This window comes from Netta rufina (assembly GCF_964035555.1).
Source record: "Netta rufina genome assembly, chromosome: 1".
Lineage (NCBI taxonomy): Eukaryota > Metazoa > Chordata > Aves > Anseriformes > Anatidae > Netta > Netta rufina.
Genome location: NC_140123.1, coordinates 62,198,999 through 62,225,480, shown reverse-complemented (window position 1 = coordinate 62,225,480; position 26,482 = coordinate 62,198,999). Strand labels below are relative to the sequence as shown.

The following is a 26,482-nucleotide window of genomic DNA, read 5'->3' as shown; positions in this document are numbered from 1 at the left end:
CCAAAAGAAGATACAAATCATAAAATAGACTTGTTTTCCTTAGGTTAGTTTTCTTAGGTCAGTACTGGAGCATATTCTGCATCCTTTCCAGAAAGTTCCCTGTAAAAAAACAAAACAAAACAAAACAAAACAACAACAACAACAAAAAACAGTCATTAATATCTAGAAGATGTATTTTACCTTATGAGTACCTGGAGCTGAGAGTACCACTAACCTTCAGAACTTGTTTGAGGCTACAAGTTTGATATGGGACAAAAGCTATGTAACAGTAATTACATATTGTGCTCCAGTCACAAAACAGAGCAGGATGCCTATCAAGTTTATTTCCCCAGTAACAGCATTACAGCCCCCCAAAAACCAATTGGCCATCAGTGATATTCTGTAGCTCAAGACTAGTGATTGTATAGTGACTGGTGTTTGAAAACAAGCCTGAAACCTTGAAAAACAAAAATGTAAGAAAGAAATTGCAAAACATGATCCTTCCATTATTCAGGGAATGCAGCTTGTGATCTCAAACAGGTTTTAGAGGTTCTGACTCCAGAATATCATTTACACCGTGAGAAGTCAGGTGTGCAAAACTACAGCAGCACATGATGCATTTTCCTTCAAACCAGTAAGGAGACAAACTCTTAGGTGATGTCGGTAAGTTAAATGGAATGGGGGGGTTGTAGGAGATAGTTATACCATTGTCAGTGAGTGACTGAGAAGCACACTGGCAACAGACTAAGCTGAAAGGAAGAAGGGCTGTCTGAAAGAGTGAGTGACCTGCTCCTTACCACTTCAAGCCACAAAGACCTATGACAAACAGATGAAAGAAAATGGAAGAAAATCTAGGAGAAAATTAATTCTAAGTCCAGAAAACTTCTTACAGAAAATGCCCAGTGAATACAAACTTGAATTCACCACATTTTGTGTTGCTGATACAAAACTGTATACCAGTAGTGACTAATGTCTGTGTCACATAATCTCTCTCTCTCAATTATCTTTTTTGATTCATTTGACTAATCATGAAAGTTGAACTTTAAATAACAATCTAAATGAGGAAGCTTATACAATCTGTAGTTGTCATGGGTGACCTCCTCTATGCTTTTACAGCAGAGGACTCCAAAAAAATAAAGAAAGGAAAGGAAAAAAAAAAAAAGAAAGAAAGGGAAAAAAGGAGAAGAGAAGAAAGGAAAGGAAAGGAAAGGAAAGGAAAGGAAAGGAAAGGAAAGGAAAGGAAAGGAAAGGAAAGGAAAGGAAAGGAAAGGAAAGGAAAGGAAAGGAAAGGAAAGGAAAGGAAAGGAAAGGAAAGGAAAGGAAAGGAAAGGAAAGGAAAGGAAAGGAAAGAAAAAAGAAAAGAAAAGAAAAGAAAAGAAAAGAAAAGAAAAGAAAAGAAAAGAAAAGAAAAGAAAAGAAAAGAAAAGAAAAGAAAAGAAAAGAAAAGAAAAGAAAAGAAAGAAGGAGGGGGAAGAAAGGGAAGGAAAAGAAAAATCAGGAACCTGGGATGATGTCAGCTACCTAAGTCAGAGAAAAGGAGTTACGTTACAGTGCATCACTAAAAATCATCCAAGAGTTAGGGGGTTACACATATAACCAGTTTATTCAGCCACTGTTGCCAGCAGTAACTACTTCAAATGAGTCACTGCTGGAACTGAAAATCTGTTTGATGCAGGGGTTCATGAATAAGTCAAAGAATGTCTTCCCCAATTCTGTTACCTGCACTTCCCTGAAGAACTGTTGCAGATTTGGATGGATAAATTGGCCAAAAAATAGACAGCTAAAGTATCCACATCAAGGATGGTGAAGTTTAGGAAAAAGCAACACACATCTGAAATCAACCTCCTGCTTACATGTCATCAGAGGACAAGGTTGGCAATGAACTCCACAGAAGGGAGGTGAGGGGTGGGGGAAGGAAGGAAGGAAAAATCTGGATTCTGTAGCAGCTGAGTGAATTTAGATGATACACTATCCTCCTTGATACACTACATCCTCCTTGGGATAACATACTTGACTATCTCATTTTGTGAAAGGTGATCTTAAATTGAGGGGAGAGGAAAGCGAATCAGTGTTCTGAAATGAGTTCTCAAAAATTAGTGAAGAAAGTGGTTTCTTTGTATTTCTTTCCTACTTTACAATTTATCTTTCTTTCCTCACATAACTTGCATTTGGAGAGTGTTTTATCAACCAACAAAACAACAAAACTCAAAGCCTACTCACAAAACATGTTCTTCCTCCTCTTGTAAATACTGCAGCCTGTTTAAAAATTGAGGGCAAATGAAGAAGACCCAATGCCAGAATCCAATTTTGGTTTATTTTCTACTATTTAGATGAGTGCAAGAGCAAACACTATCTGCTAGCCAAGGTCTTGTGCTTGATTCAGCAGCTTCTGTGTTAGGGGGAAGTATTTATTAGAGAAGTGTTGATAGGTTTATGAAATGTTGCTGTTACTTGGGTAAGCTGAGCTGGAGATAACTAAACTAGGACAATAAAATAGCTGTTTAATTGAAGCTGGCATACAATGCTGTTTCAGTCGTGCACTTAGCTTAACTACAGAAATTATAAAAGTGCAGAGCTACTAATGAAAGGCTGTTTTTGCATCCTGACTCTGTGTGCAGCCTAGATAAAGTGTTCTTTCAGTTTAAATATATACTCGATCATGACAAGCTTAGCTACTTGCTGTGACTTTTAAGCACACCCTATGTAAGAGAAAATCAGATTTCTAAATCAAAACAAACCATTCCTGCTCCAGACAGAGTGAAAATAACAGACTTGTTTAACCCCTGGAGAAGTCATTGAGAGTTTTGCTACTAATGTAAGAGGGAGCAAGCTGATTTATGGTACCTTCAGAGTCAAATTGAGTGGGAGTACTGGCTGCTTCATGTCGAGCAGGAGAATCTCCCACCCTCCAGAACATGTGAAGGCCTTTACAAGTCCACATTCATTGTTCATTTATTGTCATGCAATGATGTATTAGCCAAGGAAAGCCTACCATCCCAATAGCATGACTAGCTTGCAAACATTAGCATGCTTTGAGAGAAATCTGGGGCACAAACAGTCCTTGGCTGCTTTTACTGACAGAAGGAAACTTTCATTCATTTGGATTATCATTCCTCACACTGTTAAGCTTGCAAATATGAATTCAATAAAGGGGAGTTAGCTCATAGCTTACTGAGCTTTCTCATCAAAACTCGGAGCTTTACATTTTGTTTAGCTAAGGTCAGTGATCTGCAGTTAACTCTTCAGTTACTTCATACAGAGCTTGCCAAAATGCAAACAACTTCTATTTTTCCAAAGGTAAAACATCAGTTTAATTTGCTCTCACTGTACAGTGCAGCTTTTAAATACAAGCGCTGTGAAGGACGGACTTCACTGAAGGAGAATCTCTGAGCCTTTAACTGCTAGGAATGCTTGTCTGTTTAAAAGACAGGACTTCTTAAATGTGTCTAATAAAATCTTTGTCTTAGCTTATCTTTTCAATTTTTAGCCTGGTTGTTCTAATCCATAATGATTCCTTATCAGTAGCCTTGGATTCTGAAAACAAGAGATCACTCATTTTGGAGAGAGTTAGACAGGTGTTAAGTTTGAATGGAATGATCTAAAGACTGATCAGATATGAAATAAGCAGTACAGGAAGGTCAGTCTGAATGTTTTTTTTTTTTCTTGTTTTTTCTTGTTTTTTTTTTTTTTTTTTTTTTTTTTTTTTTTTCTGAAGCTCCAAATCAGCAGCAGGTAGCTGCATGAGACAGATGTTGATTTAGTTTCAATCCACATTCTTACAGCTACAGACATTACTGAAGTCATTTCAGGAGCCTCATAAATTGTATTTCAGTGTATTTATTTGTCATTTGCTAATCTTAGCTGTGCTGAATGTAATTTTCCTTTTTGTTTTGAATCTCATATTTTAAAAGTCAATCGTCTTTGAGGCAATTTTAAAATTGAGTAATTTCATATTCACATTTGAAAAAAAAATCCCAGGAGGGGTTTCCAAACTAATGGCAAATGATTAAAACACCAGTGTTTGTATTTGCCTCATCCTTTGAATTTTGTCAGCAAAATTACATTGTCCAAGTAGTATATCATCCCATTATATTCTTAGAAATAATTTGCTGGTAGCACAAATTGCCAAAGTGAGGCTACACCTCACCAGTACTGCCAAAAAGCTGACCCAAGTCAGCATTCATCTGCAAGCTTTCCTAGCAGCTCTTTAGTGCTACGCAATACAAGTCCACAGCATCTCCTTCGACCATTGGATCATTCACTTTGACTTCTGACCAGCTCTATCTATTCACACTGAGCTTTTCCTATGGTTCCTATTTCCTTTTTTTTTTTTTTTTTTCTTTCCCCCTCTGGAATATATTTCTCCCTCCCTACCTCCATCTACCTTTCAGGGTGGTTATGATTACTAGTCTGGCAAACTTCGTTTTCCTTCTGAGTTCTCTTTCATGCAGCTCTCTCACATTTGGACTCTGAGTCTCTCTTTCTAATTCAAAGTTGATTTTCTCTATTTGCCTCTCTCTTGACCCTTTTCTATTGTTTTCTTCTCTTTCTTTTGTTTTTAGAAAGGTCACTTCATATTTGGTCCCGGTGCTCATCTCTTATATGTCTGGGTTTAGTTTTCCAGATTTCCACCTCAGGGGCTACCTTCTGTGCCATGTCTGTCCCTGTTGCCTGCTGCTTGTATTTCTCAGTTCACATTCACACATACTTCCATCTTGTTTCTGTCAGTGCTATGTCTATTTCTAGAATTGAGAAAGAATAGAGTTACAGGTCTATAATAAAGAGATCCCTTAAGATAAAACCAGGGTAGGGCTAAATATTCCTTACATAGATCTTACGCTTCCTGTTCATTTCCTTTCCTTTGATGCAGTCTTTTCTTTGTTGTTTCACCATTGAAGAGCAGTGAGGGTTGCACAGTTTTTGGAACAGAGTTGACCATTGTTCTGCCATTTCCCAGAGAGCTGAATGACAGTTTTTCTCCCTAAAGTCCAGATCCTGACAAACTCTTGCATAAATACCTTCTGTCACTTGCGTGAATACTGGACTACTCACATGCTTATGTTAAGACCATACATAAGCTATGCCCAACTGTGGTTGTGTTCAGTATGTGCCACTGTACAAGGTCAGTAGTTTGCCAGAGATAAAGGAAGGCTCTTAAAATGTGTAAAGAAAAGCTAACAAATGAAGCAGAGAGAGTAAGCCTTTAAAAATAACATTTCAGTCCTTGTAAAAGATCAGTGCCCTGTAAATGTGTTTGTCATTATAATATTTTTGCAGACATGTACGCTGCAGAAAGACACGTTTTACAATAGTTTTAAGGCTTTTTTTCTACATTTCATTAATGCACTGTGAAAATGTGTGTCATTGTGTAAAATATCATTAGATTATAGTTCTCTGTCTTTTGTAGGTAGCTATTTTGAAAGTACTGCCAGAAACACACAGCACTCCCACAAATTGCCTTTTTTAAACTAAAGAACAGCTTTACAGATTCCCTTGACACCTATTAAATATGAGCTAATACTGCCTCCATGCCACCTACACACCATCTCAGCATCCATTCCATAGTTTTGAATGTCTGTACTTCTACATCCTACACCTTTTCTTGAAAGAAAGAAAGAAAGAGAGAGAGAGAGAGAGAGAGAGAAGGGAAGGAAGAAAAGGAAAGAATAAGAACAGCTTGCTCCTATCCTTTCTTCCTCCTCCTAGGAAAAAAAAAAAAAAAAGAAAAAAGAAAAAAAAAAAAGAAAGAAAGGCCTGTAGCAGTAATTGAAGCTTTGGTAGTCATCAATGACAATTTTACTTAATCTTTAAAAAATGTGTCATTTTGAAAAATAACATTTAAAGCCCTAATGCTTTTCTAATTAAAATAACTGTGACTGTAATTCACAGATGGTTTACTTTTACAGGAGTCTGAATGACATTAAAATTTCAGACTCAGATGAAAGCACTTTGTAGCCCAGAAAGTATGGAAAAGTGACTTCTTTAGGGGAAGAACATTTTAATCTTTTTCCCTCTAGGTAAGCAGGAAACACTTTGTGGTTAGAGAAAAGACCACAGTGAAGACGCAGGCTCACAAACTGTAGTGATATCCAGCATATGAAATGCCAACCTTTTTCAGTGTTTCTGCTTTCACTGAACGCCAGAACTGTGCGGAGGAGACAGGGAGACTAACTTGTTCTCTATCAGCTTCAGAGGGTATCAGATTTAGTTCAAAGATGGAGCAACAGAGATTTCCAGCAATGTGAATGCAACCTGATGTCTTACAGTAGTTTATTCTATACATGCCTCTGTGTATTCTCAGTAGACTTGGCATATGATGTAAAATCTGCAGATAGCTTTTATCTGAATGTAAAAAATGAATTTGTATTCTGTCCGTTCTTCATTCACTTAAAAATTATAGCAGACTTCTACTAACAAAGTTCTTAGTATAAATGATACCATGATAAATCCATTTATGTTGTTCCTCGGGTATGGGATGGGAGAAAAGAGCGCTGATGATTTGCACGTCCCCTAGCTGGCTTTGTGAGTCTACAGAGCCAGATGGTGAACACTTGTAGCTCCACTGACCATAAGCTTGAGCAGTTGTCTTGACTGTGATTTTGTGACTGAATGCTGCAAAATAAATCACAACTCCATGTTTAGTTAAGTTACACACTTGAAGTACATCATAGATGTGATCAGTGTGTTAATTATGAGACTAATTGAGAATGGGGTTGTTAATTTTTCTGTATGTGTTTCTGATAATAAGGGTTCCTTCTAAGGTTTCAAAATGTAATTTTTCATCTCCTTCAACTGATTTTTCTACTGTCAAAGTACCATAAAATTCCCCTAATAGGGAGGCATGCTTTAGACTTTCAGTGAGGAAGGAAGGAAAGAAACAAGCATTTTAGGAAAAGGAGTGAAAGAGGTAGAAATGAGAAAAAGTGTATAGGCCTTAGACACAGGGGTTAAAAAAAAAAAAAAAAAAAAAAAAAAGTCTTCAAAGTGATGCAGAGGGCTTATGGAAAGAAGAAGTGGGGTATAAAGAGAAAATGTTACCAGAGGAGAAGAATATAATTTTAAGAAGTATCTGTATCTGCACATTGGTTTTCTGAGAACTACTCAGAAAAAAAAAAAAAATGTTAGTTTTAAAAACTACATGATAATTTCATTACAGTTAACGATACGAGTAATAATTCAGTTATAGAACAATTCTTCATTTAAGGTGATGTGAGCAAGTAGATGAAGATTTTAGTAGCCAAAGCTAGTAATAAGAAAAGTTCAATATGTGATCTAACAAGATGAAAAGAAAACTGTTTTTTTTATGAGCAGTTATCATAGAATTTGCAGCCTTTAGTGACAGAATGGATGTGGTGGGAGGAGTCGAGATGAAGTTCTGGTATCATGGAAGAAAATCGAAGGTTCAAAAATAGAAAGAATGCTTGAAGGGAAGAGAAGAGAAAATTGACATGGTTTGCTGTGAAAACATAAAAAATTTGCTTGTTCATGACATGAGATTAGATGCCTGAAAGAGAAGCAAATTTAAACTGAAGAAGGAAGTGGTTGACTTATTTTTCTTTGATTTTTCTTTTTTCTTTTTTTTTTTGAAGAAAGGAGGAAAAAAACTGGGAACAAAAAGAAAGATTCCTAAGGAAATTTAGCAAGTTCAGTTAATGAAGCAGACTGCAGATGATGGATGAAGAAGGAATTTGGAGTGCTAAGAACCAGACAAGGAGACAAGTGTGAAAGTACAGGAAGAAAAGCGAAAACTGCTATTTGAAGTCAGCAGTCAGGAAAATGAGGATGAGAATATGTCCCTGAGAGTAAAGTATGAGAGCCTAATGAGAACTCAGTGAGGTTGCTTCAGATGAATATGACGTTATAAAATTATTAGGCATCACTTAAGATAATCTATTAAGTAACCATAATGGCACCATTTTACCAGGGTAGCTACAATTGTAGAAACAGGGCTCTTGGACAAAAGCAATTTTGTTCTGGAATAATAACTTCAATTTGTAAGCAGAAGGATTATTCCAGAATAGATGGTCTGAATAGAGGAGCTTTTCTGGAATAGCTAAGCTATGCTAGTATTTCTGTAGCCGCTTAGTTTTCTAAAATAGCTGTTCCAGGCATTTTCAGCATGTAAAGAAAGCCTATTCCCTATTTATGAGTTTCTACAGTGGCAAGACAAGTAATATGTTTTTTTAGCACCTTGCCTTCGCACACTTTACAGTAACACAAAAAGGCTTGTTTTATTGGAAAAAAAGCCACTAACAAATAAAAAAATTAGAAATAATTCTAATTTTGCCAGTTGAGTGCATCTGATTTTAGCTAAGAGACTAACAGTTGACAATCATTGTCTGTCAGCTCAAACTTCAGAATTAGACTCCTAACATTTGTTTCAAAGTAGTTTTTCTCTAGAGTAGAGAAAAGGGAAGCTGAAGGACTAAAAAGTGCTCCTGTCACTTCTGAATTTTGTTAATGGAGTTTAGACATGGTATATGTGTCTTGGCTATCTCTGGTTTATCACCACCAGTGAAGTATACCTGACAACAGTGTTTGGATTAAAAGCAGTTAGTTGAAAAGGTGTGCAAATCTCCCTGCCAACTATCTGGCTCCTACATCTATACTAAAAAAACAGTGGAGCAGGATGGTGCAATGAGAAGAAAATGAGCTTGTGCTCTGCATACAAACAAGAATTGGAACGAATGTCTGCAATTTTAGCCAGACTGGTATTAATTAATCAGTATGCTTATAAACCATACAAAATTAATAGCTAGACAAAAGCTATAATCTTCACTGGATAGCACAGCTACCTGGTACTGTCTTGTTATTTCTTAGAAGTGAAGTTTCTTCTCCAGAATTTCTGAGAAGAAAGTGATATAAACAAATGCATCACTTCTCCAAGCTTTTTAGTTACTTTGTATTTGTGGAGTAGCTTTTTTTTTTTTAATATTATTTATTTTTTAAAGCTATTAGTAAGGAATGCTTTTGAAGATTATACAAAGAATAATTTTAAGGATTGTTTCAGCATGTTCTGGAAGTATCAAAAGGAAGGTGTTTCTTTTTGGTGTAACTAATTAATTTTTTCTGTAAAAGGAGAAGAACATCTAGGTATGCTGTGTTTATTAAGACCCTCAAAGAGCTAAATAAATCCAGCCAAGCAAATGCTCAGTTCCAGTAGAAGTTCATACACTCTGTCAATACATAGGAAAACAGTTTTCACAAATGCAGCTCTGACTTCTGGAGGAAGAGGAGACTTGCAGAACAGCTTCAGCTGGCAACTCCAGGAACCAGGATTCATGATTTTATAGGACATTAGGAATCGTTTTTACCAATGGCATTGAGTTTCTTCTATCCTGCAACTTGGGCTGAATCCTTTCTCTTCCACAGGTGTCATCTGTCTGCTACTGTTTTCTGCTCCACATAGGTTTAAGGCTTTTCACCTTTCTCCTTGCTCACAGTCCTCTGTTTTATGAACACTAAACCTTGTTTTCTCTTAAATTGTCTAACACATAATCACAGAATCATTAAGGTTGGAAAAGACCTCTAAGATCATCTGGTCCAACCGTCCCCCTGCACTATTATCCATTAAACTGTGTCTCTAAGTAACACATCATTAGTGTAATTACATCCAGAAAGCTTTCTTTTCCAACCCAATATTTAATGTGAAGACTGTTTGCCCCGGATGTTTTTGGACATGAAGGGGGAATTTGTGTATGACAGCTTGCTTGTCCTTTCTAAATACACTTTTTATTCAACAAAGTGATATTGCCTCTCTGCACAACTGTTGGCATTGTACTCTATTCTTAAATGGCAGATCTGATCTCAACCCTCAGATGGATTGCATACATACTATTGTTATTTACTTGTCATCATCCTGGCATTTTTTGTTGATGGTGAAGGTTTCCCTGTTGTTTGTATTCTAGATAGGAGTCCGAAAAGTGTTTCTTAAGTACTGGCAAGCTGACCATCTCAACGATTTGTGCCTTCAGCTTCAGAAGAAAATTATAACCTGCCAAAAAGGTAACAATTACAGAACAAGTATTCCTGAGCTATCACCTTGTACACTTAGAAGAAACATATTGCATAACAACAACAACAAATTTCTCCTCCTTGAATAGTGCTGTATTTTATATATTTCCTTATAGACATATTTCCAACTAACTGCTTATACAGATTTTTGGAGGTGATGCAAGCATTGGTAATGCTTGCACTTTCTGTCTTTGAAACATAATTTTATGGAAAACTATTGACTATAATTAAAAATAAGGAGAGCTTGAATATTTCCTTTTTAAAGTATGTTCATTGATTTTTCAAGGCATTAATATCACCTTAAGCTTCTTGTTACAAATCAAATGCAATGACAAAGATAGAAAATACCAGTGTGTTCAAATGTTTGTGAATACAAAGCTAATAATTTAATGTTTGGTTGTCTTTATTTCTCCTTTTATTGCAGCTTTTTTATTAGAAAGTATTTTTTTTTTATTTTAAGCATTTTTTTCTTCTATGTTTTTGTTTTTACTAAGATCACTGACATTTTTGGCTCATTTTTAAAATGAGTTAGTATTCACTGTCTCCTGATTTCCTGATACTTCTGTTCCATTTCCTATCAAAGTCTCAAATAGCTACTTCCTTCACACAATGCATTATTGATCTAATTAGCTGATGTCTACAGCATTTCCCAGTAGCACCTCTTTTAAGGAAATCAGAAAGACAAAGACCTATCTTGTTGGTTTTATCAGTCAGATAGACAATATTACAGACTTAAGAATATATAACCATTTCATTTTAACTAACTGTTCTTCCCTATGAGACTACAGTGAAAAATCACAGAATCACAGAATTGTAGGGGTTAGAAGGGACCTCAGGAGATCATCGGGTTAAACACCCCTGGCCAAAGCAGGTTCCCTATAGCAGGTTGCACAGGTAGGTGTCCAGACAAGCCTTGAATATTTCCAGAGGAGACTCCACAACCTCCCTGGGCAGGCTGTTCCAGTGCTCCACCACCCCCACTGTGAAGAAGTTCTTTCACATGTTGGAGTGGAACTTCCTGTGCTCCATTTTGTGGCCATTGCCCCTTGTCCTGTCCCTGCAAACCACTGAAAAGAAGTTGGCCAAATCCCTCTGTCTCCCACACTTAAGATATCTGTAAAGTGTATTTGTAAAAATAGAGATAAAGTGTAAAATGTATTTGTTAAAATAGAGGAAACCAAGAGAAAAGTTGAATTTGGAAGTGGAATCAAAGTTGTAGCAGTTCAGGAATGAATGTGGAGGCTAAGAGCTAACACAGGCCACAGGTCGTCTGGGTGCTGAAACTTGTGCCTGATTTTGTATCCGAATAACCCTGTTGTATTCATACATTTAGAAAAGCAACAATGACTTATCCTGTCACCCTTCTCATGCCAGCTTTTCAAAGGAAGGGAATATTTGCCTTTCAAAGTCCAATTTATAGAGCACTACACCTCAGGTGCATTCATGTTTTACAGAGCTAAGGGAATAGGTATCTGCCAAACCCTGCCTGAAGAATGAAGATGGTAGGTTTTCTTGTCTTATTTTTTTTCTTCTAGTTATCCTTAATTAGGCTAACTTGAAAAGTCTTTTTAGCCAAAACTAAGTGTTTGTACTATTTAACTAGGCTCATCTGTAAGTTTTCTAGAATCTGGGAAACCTGAGAAACTAAGGAACTTTTATAAGTAAATAGCTACACATCCATTTCACTACATTAGCTCATGAAATATGCTGGCCTTCACAAATAGCTACAATTGAAATTCAGAAGTACCATGCCAAAGAGCACTGGCAGGTTGGGAGCAGGATAGGTACCTGTGCCTTGTTCTTATTTAGTCCTAAAACTGAGGTGCATAAATTTCTACACATGGATGATGATGCTTAGCAAGTAATGGTATCACTCCTGCTGCATATCCATGTATTTCTCCCCTCATCCCTTGTATCCAAAGAAAGATAAATCTCTCTTGGTAATATATTGACTAACAGCAAAATTACTCAGTATTTTCTGTAGCAATCTTAAAATGTAGTATCATATAACTATAAAAGAACTTAAATGGGAAAACAGATCTTGTCCAAAATTCTTAGCTAAAGAGAATGTTTTTACTCCAGTCTTACAAGCAATCCCTTCAGCATTTCCATACATTTTGGAAAACAAAACAAAACAACAACAACAACAAACTAAACTTAAAGAAACCAAACCAGATAATTTTTTTCTGTTATCCTGAAAGTTAATTTACATGGGCAAAGAAAGGGGTCATTTTACAGTTTTTTTTTTGTTGTTGTTGCTTTGTTTTGTGTTTTTGTTTTGTTTTGTTTTTTTTTTCTGCAAGTTTGAGAACTACGTATGAAAAGTTTTGATCGTATTGAATCATTGAGAAAATTGACTGCACCCATAGGAAAATCCATCATCTTTAGATTCTTCTATTAAAATTTGTCCAGATTAGGAATTAACATTAATACATTGTATAGACAATAGTTAAAACATTTATCACAGAAGCCAGATTCATGGTCTACTTGAATTTTAATTATTCTGATCTTTGACTTTAGATGAACTGTGAAGAATTAGGTATTTTAATGCCCTGAAGGTGCTAACCTCTATTATTCTAATTTGCATAAGTCAGAATTATTGTAGATCTACATAAATGAGGAATGAGTTTATAACACAATCTAAGTACCTATACAGTACTATATGACACAGAGCAGTAAAGATCTAGGAAATGACGGTTTCATTTCACATCTGTTTTTGACCTTATGAAATTTATGTTTTTTTTTGCTGTTTGTCTGTTTCTGTGTCTGAAGACAAAATCTTTTAAATATCCTCATAGAAAAGGAAATGTGGTGAAATGTCCGTTTTTTAATGAAAACCTGAGATACTCAGATCATGAGAATGTCTGGAAAACAAAAACAAAAACAAACAAACAAAAACTTTCTTGAGCATTTCTTCAAAACATCTCTGCTTTGATGAAAGTGCTTATTTCTGAGTAGTCTCTAGGTGCTACAGCTACTTATAATGGATATCGTTTTGTATTTCCCTTTCATAAACTACCTTAGTGGTATTACTGACCCCCTCTCATTTTTTAGCCAATATCAAAGTACAAATGTATGAGCACACTTGCAAAAATGCAGCTGTACTTTAATATACAAGCTTTTTTTCAAAGTCATCCAGGATTTGATGCTTAAACATTTCTCAAATGCCCAATCTGCTCTGCAACAGGTAATTTTAAAGAAAATACTGGAAGTGAAGGAACAATTTGTGATTTTTAAGCTCTTCAAAATTTTTCATCCTTCTGAGCCTTGAACTCTGATAATGTTCTATACATGTATTCATTACCTTCTCAACAGCAACATTATGAATTCATACTCAGTAATGTGTATATCCACTGTGAATTCTCATAAAATTGTCAACAAAAAAAAAACAAAACTGTGCTATTAATTTCCTTTTCAACTAAATTGGGTAAGTGCATTAATGTTTCAGATTTTTAAGAAGTCAGATTTTATTATAGAATGTAACTCCAAGGGACTGAAAATGGCATGGCTGACTATGATTATAAAAATTGTAAAGCTTCAAAGTTGTCCATTATAAGTAATATCAAAGTATATAAGTAATATCAAAGAAACTTGAACATTTCCAAAACCAATGAATTTTGGATAGCAGCACCATTAGGATATTAACACTACCCTGTCTTATATTTCATCAGTCAGGCTTAGAGCATCTCTAAAACCAAAAAAATCTTGTTTTAAATATCCAAACAAGGACATAAAAGGTGATACTATCTTACATTGCTCTTTGTGTTATTTATTTTATTCAGTATCTTACATTCATAGAACACTAATTATATCTTTCTCTCTGTATATTTTTCCTTTAGATTAATTCAGCTTGACTGGTATTTGATGTTACTTTGCAGTGCTCCTACAACTAACACTTAATTACATTGTTAAAAACGCCTATACATGGTAGCATATATATATATATATATATTATTTTTTCTTTAGTCTTGCAACCTCATTATTTTCATTAGTATCTCCCAAACCAACATTTTATACAGGCTACTTACTTCCTGTTTACTTTACTTATGAAAAACTTTCATTTGAGCAAAATGATGGCAAACATTACGAGGAATGATGAAATCTAACCCATTTTTGTTACATGTAAGTTGAAAACTGGCAATATTTCAGGCACTAGGTAAATAATTCTAAAAGAAGTTCTTCCCTGTGAGGTACACAGAATTTACTCTAGACCAGGAAAGAAACAGCACCTTGGGGAAATTGAAAACAAGCAAACAAACAAACAAGAAAAGCACCTTTGGCTGGTACAGCTATTCCTCCTAAACCAGGACGTATGCTCCAAGAATACTAATACCACTGGTTATAGGTAGAGTAATCAATTTGGTGCTGAAGTCATCATGGCCACAGAAATCCCTGTGCCTTGTGTTTCTGATCAGCTGGGTGCTTCTGAAAATTTAAGAAACTATGTGGTATTTAGGTTGGGTAGAAACTGTTGAAATGCATATACATACTTAGAAAAGTAACACAGAAAGCTATTACAGGAGATACACCAAAACATAAGGCTGACAAGGAGTGTGAAAAATAGACCTGATAGACACATAAAGCTGATGCAATGTAGATGAAATTTTTAAACTGAAAAATGCAGATGATATGACAGAAACATTTCAGAAATTTGCATTAATTGTTTTTCTGAAAGAAAATGAGCAAAAAAAAGGTCTCAAAGATCTTGTGTTGGTTTTGATTTTGGTTTATTTTTCTGTTTATAGGTACACAAAAATATCTAAAATACTGTTTTAAGTTGATCAGATCCAAATGATCTTATAATTTCTATGGCATTCAATGCAACAATCATTTACTCAGGGGTTTATTTTGATCTTTTGACCTTTGCTTTGTAAGTGTATGCATTCTGCATCATACATCTAAGTTTCCAGTTGTAATGCAAATAAAAGTAACCATTGAAAGTAAACATTTTGAGTTATGATAGCTTAAATTTGTGAATGAATTTGCTGTCATACTTTGTTTTAAGCACTGGCAGTAGAAAACAGGGTTCCATTTTTTGTATGTATATATTCAGTCACATTTCTTTCATTCTTTGTATAAGATTTTGACTGAATTTGATTTCTTTATGTTTACAGCAGAACACACAGTAATATTAATTTATTTGCTAATTTGTTAGCTGTCTTTCATTAGTCCATATTTTTTTCTTTTGTTATGGTAGTTGTAAGAGGATTTCTAGCTCGCCAGCACATGCTACAGAAGATGAGCATCAAACAGCAAGAGGTCACCTCAATCAAAAGCTTCTTGCAGAATGTTGAGGATATGGGGCTGAAAACATATGATGCCTTGGTCATTCAAAATGCTTCTGACATTGCTCGGGAAAATGACCGGATCCGCAATGAGATGAATGCAGCTTACCACAGGGAAAAGCTAGAGGCTAGAAACAGACCAGAGGAAGTCCACAAAAGGTAAGATGAGAAAATATCTTCTGTGCTGGATAGTGAGGAATTAGAGCATTTCCTCAGCTTTTCTTCCCTGCTTAGAAAGTCACAGGAATTCTAGAAGATTTTCAAGTATATACTCAGCCTGAATCAGTATTAGACACAATTTTGTCTGTGTAGCAGGTAATTAAGTCTCAAAACTAGAGGATACTGGTAATGTACTATTCGAGGCAGACGGAGCTTCATAGGAAGATAATGAAGCCTCTTTAAAAAATAGACAAAAGTTTGTTTTGTTTAGTTCCCATCAGAACTTTCAAGCGTACCTATTGTTCAAATCCAGCAGGTGTTGGAGAGCCTTTCTTTCTTTAGCTGTGGTGTCCGAGATCTTTTTTTTTTCTCTCAGACACCTGAATGGGCAAAAGTAGCATTTGCAGTTACTAGCAAATATGTATCAATTGCAGGAAAGTGTCTATAACTTGCTGGACATACAAATATTTATTTTTCCATAGGAACTTAATTCTCATCCGGAAAAACTGCCTTTGCTTTCATTGCTTTTGTCAGTGACTTTTATTAAAGTGAAAATGGCAGTGCATCTGCTTAATTAGCTTCAAATATCCCAGTGATTACATATTGGAGGAAATGCCTTTGTAGGAAAGACTGTAATTAAACATTACAGTGAAAACAAATTATCCACTGAGCACCACACTTTCATCTTTAGCTGTTTCATTTACTACATGGGCAGCTGGCTATATCCTGTGCATGAATTCCAGCTCTGCTGGTGATCTGCCATGCAGAAATACAATTTAAAAAAAAAAAAAAATTGTTTGTAAAATGATGGTATGAACATCTATCTAATACACTACCACTGTAAGTTATAAGGTTTATCAATTTGTTGATAACTGTCACTTCTCGTTACACATGAAAATAGAAAAAAAAAAAGAAAAAAAAAAAAAAAAAGAAAAAAAAAGGAATGAGTAAAAGTCCAAAACTGTCATATTTGATATCTTTAAAGGGATAATTAATAAGTAAGCTTTAACAGGAGGATATATAGATATCTAGGTGGAATAGTTCAGGCAGCCAATGTTGGTGGTTAAAAAGGTCATTAATATTTTAAAGATTTGCATTATCTAAATAGAATTTATTGTTGTCTTTTTAGAAAATAATGATAAAGGCTCAGCATTTGCTGCCTCAGTAACTTTCCATTAAAATGGATTTCCCTGAAATTATCATTCAGATTGGAAATGCAGCTTTTGATTGTGTGCAACAATCAAAGTGTGAACGATTCATTCGGTGAACGTCTGATCAACAATATGCAACTGCTTAAGGAAAGCTGCATTTGTGTGAAAAGGGGCCAGTGTCCTGATTTATCATGAAACAGGAAATGGAAGAAAGCTAGCAGCTTGATCGGGATTTGTTTGTCAGAAGATTACTCCACACATCCCCTCCGCGCAGCAGGGGAGTTGTGAGGTTGTTTACCAAAAAGCTGTTGTTATGTTTGCATGAACAGGTTCATTGTTATCACTTGAATAATGCATCTGGGCCTCTCTTCTGTGTTTTCAGAGCCGAAGACAAGGGTGGGAAGGTCTCTGAGGACAGCTTTGCCGGCTGTCGAACGCCTAAGCACTTTCACTCCAGCTCTGTCCCCGTCCCCATGGCAGTGGACGGCTTGGTACATTCTGCGGCTGGGTCATCCATCAGGTCCCCCTCCCTGCACTCTGTGTTCAGCATGGAGGACAGCAATAGCCTGCCGTCACCAAGGAAACAGCCTCCTCCCAAGCCAAAGAGGGACCCCAACACACGGCTGAGCGCTTCCTACGAGGCTGTTAGCGCTTGCTTGTCGGCAGCTTCTAAGGAAACCGCCAGCGAAGGTTAGGCACAAAGGGGGAAGCCGTCACAAATGTTACTCTAGGTTATTGATTTGTTCTTTCCACTTTGATCCCTCTAAGCACAGACAAGTGCCTTTGAAAAGCCCCGCTTCCGTAAAATATTTCAGTGGCAGTAAATAAAGTTAGTCAATTTGTCATTTGCTCCCAAATCGGCAAATAGCTACTTGTGTGTTCTAATTGCCTGGTTTGTCAACATCCAAAACCTGTTTTCAGAATTCCCTCTAGAGGCAAATGATCTTTATCACCTTCAGTTTTTCTACCCCACTGACTGTTTTATTTCACCTTTTTAACTGTATTAGAATACCTTGTATCACTCAAACAGAATGCTCAAATCCTGAATTTCACCAAGTTAAATATTAAACTTTCTCCCGCTTTTGCTCTGTGTTAACATGAATAACTTGTGCATTCAGTGGTTGATGCTTGTGCCATAACTTGCTTATTGTTCGCTTTTTGTTTGGAATGAAGCTGCTATGAAAGTCCCAAAGTGTTGCAATGCATTTATTGTGCATTAGGTCCAGTTTTGAGTTCTATTCTTCTCTCCTCCTACACTCTTGATGAAGATGAGGGATGCATTCTGCTTTTCCTTGTTAAGCCTGACTTGTCATGTTTTGTGTAAAGAGCCCCCTCTAAGCTTATCAGGGAATATTTTTCAGGTTAGGTTTAAAGCTACGTGTAACTATTCTCTACACCTGCATACAATAGCTGTAGATTTTTGCAGCTCCCTCTTGCAAAATAATTACTCATGCCCAGTTTATTAGATGCAAGTCCATTTTTCTGACTTCTTTTCTCATTCAGTGTCCTTGTAAAGTGACATGAACTGTGTCCAATATAATACTTTTAAACTATAAACTTCAGTTTCAATTAAGGAGTAGTGGTTTAGGCTTTCTGTGCCCAGCACTGAAAGAAATGATTGATTTAACCAAAAAGCTGTAGCAGAGTTTTTGAAAGAATGACAATTTATATATGTTTGTGTGGTCTTAACACAAGTGCTTATGCACTCGCAAAACAGTCAGACTGGTTTCCCTGCTGTGCTCATTTTTCAAGAATTATGTATCCACCGAGTCTTTGTCCAAAACCAGCTCAATTTATACCATTTAATTTTGATCTTAAAAGACCAGTCACATATTGATGATTGGTGTCTGTTATCTCCAGTCCATCTGTACCTGGAGGCTGTGAAAAGCTATCTAGTTTTGTTAACTGTATGTTCACTCAGTGGAAGAATTACCCCTAGGGTATGTGATTCCATAACTTAGTAAATTATTTCCACACCAACAATACAAAAAAAAGCAGAGATAGGGATAATAATCAGCCTAGAATTAAAGTTTTATATACCAAATAGAATTACAGAATGGCTCGGAATGGAATGAACCTTAAAGATTACCCAGTTCCAAACCCCCTGCCATGGGTAGGGAAACCTCCCACTAGACCAGGTTGCCCAAAGCCCCATCCAGCCAGGCTATGGGGCTTTGCCCCAGGGATGGGGCATCCACAGCTTCTCTGGGAAACCTGTCCAAATGCCTTACCATTCTCCATGTAAATTTGCTCCTAACATCTAATCTAAATTTGTCCTCTTTAAGTTTAAAACTGTTCCTCCTTTTCTATCGCTATCTGCCCATGTAAAAAGTTGCTCTCGAAGCAGCTCACATAAAAGGCAGATACTTCAATTGCTGGTGATAACATGTATGTCAATGTAGCACCATGCTGAAATTCCTAGTTAAAAGCATGCCCCTGTATCATCTCCCTTGGGGCAAAAGAAGTAACAAGCACATATTTCCATGTGTTACAGACCTTGCAGTGAACATTTGAATTCAAAAAATATCTCCTTGGGTGTTAGTTTTAGTGGCAGTAGAGGCTACCAAAGCAGATTGTATGCCCAGGCAGCAAAAGCTTGTGGTTTTGAAGCTGAAAGTTCTGCATTTTATTCCTGGAAATATGTATACTTTTGACTGAATCCCTGTGTGTGCAACTGCTTCTCATGGTAAAACTATATGAGAAAGATTTGAAAGCTTAAGTACTGGACATGTGTAAGAAAAAAAACGACTTTGATCTGTTAGTAACACATGCTTTTTCACTTTCCTAGTACTGACCCGTCCAAGGCCACACAGTGATGACTATAGTACCATGAAAAAAATACCTCCCAGAAAACCAAAACGAAGTCCCAATACAAAACTTAGTGGCTCTTATGAAGAAATACCTGGCCAAAAGCCTAGGGATGTGAAACAGGCAAACATAGTCACCAAATCAGGCGGCTATGACACTGTGACAGTACAGAGAGCAGTATCTGCTGATGGACCACAACATGGTGTGTTGAGTCTCTACATGTCACAAGAGGAGGAAGAAAATGAGCCTGTCTATATTGAAATGGTAGGGAATGCAATGAAAAGCAGTTCTGCTGAAGCAGAAAGCCCAGAGCAAGGAGAGTCTGTATATGAAGAAATGAAGTATTTTCTACCAGAAGAAGGAAGCAATGGTAATGGAATAATTCCAGTCGCAACTGGATCTCCTCCTCTGATGTTTGAAAGCAAAAAAAATGTTCACGTTGAAGCTGGAACATTGGATGAAAACAGTCAAGCAGCTGTAAACTATAAAGACTCATGTGACATTCCAGCCCCTTTCCCAAACTTGCTCCCTCACAGGCCTCCACTTCTTGTATTCCCTCCAACTCCTGTCACATGTTCACCTGCTTCTGATGAATCACCGCTAACACCACTAGAAGTTAAAAAGCTTCCGGTCTTGGAAACCAATCTAAAATACCCTGTGCAGTCAGAAGGCTCAAGTCCATTATCACCACAGTACTCCAAAAGCCAGAAAGGAGAAAATGAAAGACCAGCATCTCCAGGCTTGGTTGTGTTCAACGTTTCCAGCAAAGTGACTCCTCCTTCAACGCCACCCCCTCCTCTTCCACCACCCCCTCCTCCTGTACCACCTCCCGTTTCCTACCGGTCTTCTACACATTTTGCATTTCCTCCAGACCCTTGTGCTAGTTTTCTTATTAATACTGGGAAAACAGGTACAAACTCAGATCTATCAAAAGTACCTCAGAGACCAAACCCTGCTCCGCTTGGATGTTCATCTTCTCCATTCTCCAAACTGCCTTACTCTCCAAAGGTGGCAAGAGCAGATCACAGAAAATTGAACTCTAATTCATCATCTTCATTTCCGTACAGCCCTACAAACTCAAGGTCACTGACCAGTCCCCTTGATGAGTTAACTAGCTTGTTCAACTCAGGACGGAGTGTGCTACGGAAATCTGCAGCAGGACGTAAGATCAGGGAGCCAGAAGGTAAGACTGATCTCTATGTATTTCTTCTGCAACAAAACAGTCTTACATTAAAAGGTGACAGGGTACATAAAATACAAAAGAAACTTGTTCATTTTTTTAAAAAACAAAGATCCATTGTAGTCATAAGAAACACATGGGAAATTTGTTGTGTATGAAAAATATAGGCCTTCAAGTTTTCTCTGAAATGTCTTTTACCAAAACATTTGTATGACACAATATCAAATGGATTATTTTCCACATTCCAATAGTCTCAGTAAAATAAGCACAGATGTTATGTGAAATGAGTTTAGAATATCAATCCATATAAATACTTTGAATGAAATGTATTTTTTATATTTCAGTTGGCTAGCTGTCTGGTAGGTAACATGTACTTGACAACTTTATTTTCAGGTTTCATTTCCATGAAACTCCAGATTTGGTCATACAACTATTATTCCTCTTGCAAATGAATTTGAGACAAAGAGTGTTGCAGTAAACTGTGTTTATTTCTCTTTTTCTTTTTCTTTTTCTTTTTCTTTTTCTTTTTCTTTTTCTTTTTCTTTTTCTTTTTCTTTTTCTTTTTCTTTTTCTTTTTCTTTTTCTTTTTCTTTTTCTTTTTCTTTTTCTTTTCCTTTTCCTTTTCCTTTTTTCCTTTTCCTTTTCCTTTTCCTTTTCCTTTTCCTTTTCCTTTTCCTTTTCCTTTTCCTTTTCCTTTTCCTTTTTCTTTTTCTTTTTTTTCTTTTCTCTAAGTTACAGACTTTTATGTACATACCCACAAATTACTTGATTTTGTGGCACCTGAAGAACATAGTTTTTATGTAGTATAAAAAGAAGCAAAACTTGCCATTTTGGTAAGATTTCTGAGACTACAGTCCTGAGAGGATATCATTTAATTATTTGCCTTGTGCTGGTAGAAAGGGTTTATTGTGTTATTGGAACAAATCTATGGATCTTACGAATACTGAAAATTCATCTTGATACTAACAAATTCACTTCACTGCTTTTTAGGGATGAGATGCTTCAGATCTGACTTTGTCCATCTAAAAGCTCAAAATGTAGTCATCACATCCTTAGGCTATGAAGATACAGTCATTTTGAGAGTTTAATTCCTCCTACATTCCTCCCATTCTACACTGGGTATGAGGAAGGCCTAGATGATTAAACAAGTAGAGTTGTAACTTCTAAATGATTAAAGTTAGGTGAAGTAAATCCCATCCTGTGTATCAATTATAACACTGTCTCCAGTGTGGTAACTTTATGTTACTTTTATGATTTAAAATACAGTCTCCTATTGAAAATAGTCAGTGCACTGTATACATGAAGTCATCTCCCTAGAAACATATCCTGAACAACCTGACTTGTGTGCAACCTCTAGTTTATACAAAACATTGTGAATTTAAAATTTGGAGTGATAGAACCTCAAGGCTTTTTTCTCTGCTTCTGCTTTTCTGTCTGCCCAAACAGCTTGCCTTAATGATAAGCTGTGCACAGTGCATTCAAAATGGACAATATGAAGTCTCATTTTTGAAATATAAAACAAAGCAGTAGGGAGTGGGAGAGATTATCATCATATTAAATGTCTGTTTTCTTATTTATATACTGCTTTATTGATCTCAGTACCTTATCCCTATAAAGCTATAACAGAACAGAAGCAGAAGTTTGTGCTTGCTTTGGACATGTGTATGTCTGTTTGTCACTCTATTTCTCTTTCCCTAATATCCTTGGCAGCCTTCAACCAAAACCCATTTTAATCAAATACAAGGAGATACCTGTTGCCCCACTTGGCCTGTTGTTTGCAAGCTGTGAAAAGCTTGTGGGTAATGTGATGTTTGGAGGCTGTTTTGAGCACAGTGATCATGAAATACAAGTGTTTTTGATTTTGGGAGAAATAAAGAAGGAGGTTAGCTGAACTGATACCTTGAATTTCCAGAGAGCAGACTTTGGCCTATTTAGAGACCAGTTTGACAAGAGTCCCTTGCAAGCCAGACCTGAAAAGCAAAGAAGTTCAGGAAGGCTGCACCTTCTTCAAGAAAGAAATCTTCTAGGAGCAGGAGCAGGCTGTCCCAATGTGCTAATAGTCAAGCTGTTAGGGGAAAACACCAGCTTGGATGAACAGAGAACTTCTTCAGAAACTCAGGAGAAAAAAAAAAAAGAGATTTTATGAACTCTGGAAGAAGGGGCAGGGAAATCAGGAGGACCACAGAGCTGTTGTGAAGTTGTGCAGGAAGGAAATTAGAAGGGCAAAAACCCATCTGGAACTCCATTTGGCTAGTGCAGTAAGAGACAAAAAAAAAATATAAATTTATAAATATATCAACAGCAACAGAAGGAGTAAGAAGAATCTCCGTCCTTTGCAGGATGTGAGGAGAAATGTAGTGATGAAAGATGAGGATAAGGCTGAGGTACTCAATGCCTTTTTGGCCTCAGTCTTTATTAGTAAGGCCAATTGTTTTCAGGGTACCCAGTCCCCTGAGTTGGAAGATGGTAACAGGGAGAGAGATGCTCCTATGATCCAATGGAAAAATGTAAGTGAGCTACTACATCATTTCAGTGTTCATAAATCTATGAGACTGGATGGGATTCATCCAAGGGTTCTGTAGGAGCTGGCTGAAGTGCTTGCCAAGCCACTTTCAGTAATTTACCTGCAGTCCTGGCTAATGGGGAGATCCCAGTTGACTGTAGATTTTTGAATATGATTCCAATCTACAGGAAAGGAGGATCCAGCCTGTCAGTCTGACCTCGTTGCTAGGGAAGGTCATGGAACAGATCATCTTGAAAGTCATCATATGGCACATGCCAGACAATCAAGTGATCAGAGCCAGACAGCGTGGGTTTATGGAAGGCAGGTCCTGCTTGACTAACCTGATCTCCTTCTATGACAAAGATGACACACTCAGTAGATGAGGGAATGGATATGGATGTTGTCTACCTGGATTTTAGTAAAGTGTTTGACATCATCTCCTCCACAGTGCTGGAGAGACTGTCTGCTCGTGGCTTGGACAGGTGCACAATTGGCTGGGTGAAGAACCAGCTACATGGCTGGGCTTAAACTGTTATAGTGAATGGAGTTCAGTCCAGTTTGTGGCTGGTCACCAGAGGTGTTCCCCAGGGATCAATACTGAAGACAGTATTGTAAAACATTTTTATCAGTGATCTGGATGAGGCAACTGAGTGCACCCTCAGTATGTTCATAGCTGATACCAAGTTGGGAGGGACTGTTTATCTGCTTGAAGACAGGAAAGCTCTGCAGAGAGATCAGGATAGACTAGATCAATCAGCCGAGTCCAATCTCATTACATTCAGCAAGGCTAAGTGCTGGATCCTGAACTTGGGTTGTAATGTACAGCAGTTTAGGCATGGGGTAGAGTGTCTGGAAAGTTGCCCAGCAGAAAAAGTCCTGCGTGTGCTGGTCAACAGCCAGCTGAACATAAGCCAGCAATGTGCCCAGATGTCCAAGAAAGTAAATGGCACCCTGGCCTGCATCACAAATGGTATGGCCAACAGGACTGGGAAAGTGATTGTCCTTTTGTATGTGGCACTAGTGAGACCTCACTTCAAATGTTTATTCTGTTTTGGACTTCCCACTACAAGAAGGTTATTGAGTTGCTCAGTCATGTTCAGAAAAAAGCAATGAAGCTAATGAAGGGACTAGAAAACAAGACTTACTAAGAGTAGCTGAAGAAACTTGGGTTGTTTAGCCTGGAGAAAAACAGGTTGAGGCCTTATCACTCTGTACAACTACCTGAAAGGAGGCTGTAGCAAGGAGGGTGTCAGTCTCTTTTCATAGGTGGCAAGCGGTAGGATGCAAAGAAATGGACTCAAATTGCACTGGGGGTGGGATGGGTGGGGGATAGGAGGTGTTAGATTGGATAAAGCATTTCTTCATGGACAGAGTAGTCAAGCATTGGATTGGGCTGCCCAGGGAAGTGATGGAGTTCCCATCCCTGAAAATAGTTAAGAGATGTGGAACTAAGGGTTTAGTGATGAAAGGTTTAGTGATGAAACTGAGTAAGTCAGATTGACAGTTGGACTTGATGATCCTGAAGGTGTTTTCCAACCTGAATGATTCTATGACTCTGTGATTCTATGATGAAGATTTCAAAATAATTGAATTTCTACAAGTTTCATGAAAGTCAGTGACTAGATGGAGAGAAGAGACTTATACTTGGGAAGAAGGCCTCTACCAGCCATCAGAGAAACACTGGTGGATGTAAGTCCTCTTGTAAGTCCTCCAGACTTAGAAAAAGTTTTAGCTGGACCTTGCATGTTCCTAGATGTTTAATTCAACCAGCCATGGGATACAAATTGAGACTTCATCAGTTCTCAACCTCAAGAGAATGCTTTGTTTATTATTCTAAGTATAGGAATTGATTAAATTTGTAAAGATAGTGCATTAGTTTTGTTTGCTTTGGCAGTTAGTTGATAACATTCAAAACCTATTAATACATGCAGATTTGTTTGTTTGTTTAAGTTGGGTCTCTGCTTTTATTATATAGTTAATACATTTTTATCTGCTAGGAAGAAATGATCAGATTTTAAAGTCAGCTCTTAGGATATATTGTCTTCAGGTTCTCTAAATGTATCTAGTGAGGAAGTGTGGTAAGCCTACTCCATTTAAGTCAGAAAATTGACTTTTACCTTAAACATTTTTTGCTTTGGGTTTGAGGATTTCTACAAACTCAGTTTTCAACTAAATGTGACCAAGACAGAGTTCAGCCTGGGTCTCCTGTGGGTTGAAGCTGGTGCATTAACACAGGCTACCATATAAAACCTCTAAATTTACCTTTCGCATGGAAAATGTTGTACTTCTAAATATTTCATCAGGGCAGCACTAACTATGAAAGATCAAAGTTCAAAAAAGATATAGAATAAAAAACCTGAATCAATATTTTATGAGCTAGGAAGCTACTGCATAATACTAAGTGCAGTTACATATGAATAGTTCAGCAATGAGCAGATGGATTGAAAGTAACAAGGAAATACAGGTGAAGGTATGTGCAATGTTTTTGACTTTTTTGTGTACTTCATAGGTTTTGTTAATTTCTAGGGTAACAGCTGGAATAAATAGTCTTTTATTAAACCTCTGATACAATTAAATAAATGACAATTGGCAGAATAGGCTCTAAAACTAGAAGTTTTCTTACCTTCTGATTTTTTATCACCTATTACTTTATGCATATGAAGTTCCTGGGAGACTGCCTCCTTTTTTCAATTCATGCCATTATTTGTAGTATTGCACTTATATGAGATGATGTGGTAAAAAATATTAAATAATTTTAAATGGAAATTCATGAAAATTGACACAACCTAGACCAGCACTCTGTAATGTGCAATTTACTTTATTTCTGTATATTATGTAGAATATTATAGAAATATTATATTATAAGCTAACAACTTTAACTCCAAACTGAAAGTACAAATGTGGGTCATTTCATAATCGAGGAAAGTTAGCTATGGGAATCAATAAGTCTGTGTACAGGATCATCAGCCTTGGAGATAAAAGCCTCTTTGCCAATAAAAGTGTAATACAGACAGATCTCCCAACATGCCTCCCTCTTATATGGAGGAGTAATTTCAAGGCCTGAGAACACTGATATCCTTTTGGCTCCTGACCTCTCTGTGGGAAATGATCATCCAGAATTCCACTAGAATGGATTTGTGGTTTTCTGATGGACTACTGGCTTATTGTGAACTGAACTGAGATCACCTTTCTTTGACACAGGCAACAACAACAACAAAATAATCAAATGGCACCAACTTTCATTACCTGGTGTTATAGCCTGGGCATATCTGATCTTCTAAAATAACAAAATAATCTACAGGTTCAAGTAATGATCAGAGTCTAGAATAGAACAGTTCAGTTGGAAGAGAGCTTCAGAGATCAAGTCCAACTGCCTGAACCAAAAGTTAAAGCATGTTATTGA

At 36.9% G+C, this 26,482-nt stretch overlaps 1 protein-coding gene across 1 annotated transcript in view; it reads left to right on the top strand.

Moving 5' to 3' along the window:
• The window catches only part of MYO16 (myosin XVI), a 283,087-nt gene that overhangs the window by 220,178 nt on the left and 36,427 nt on the right, over positions 1-26,482 (top strand). Inside the window, exons 28-31 of the mRNA XM_084292547.1 lie at positions 9,888-9,984; positions 15,191-15,437; positions 16,971-17,278; positions 19,377-20,579. Coding sequence (XP_084148673.1) covers positions 9,888-9,984; positions 15,191-15,437; positions 16,971-17,278; positions 19,377-20,579 — 1,855 coding nt within the window. The remainder of the gene's footprint in view (positions 1-9,887; positions 9,985-15,190; positions 15,438-16,970; positions 17,279-19,376; positions 20,580-26,482) is intronic.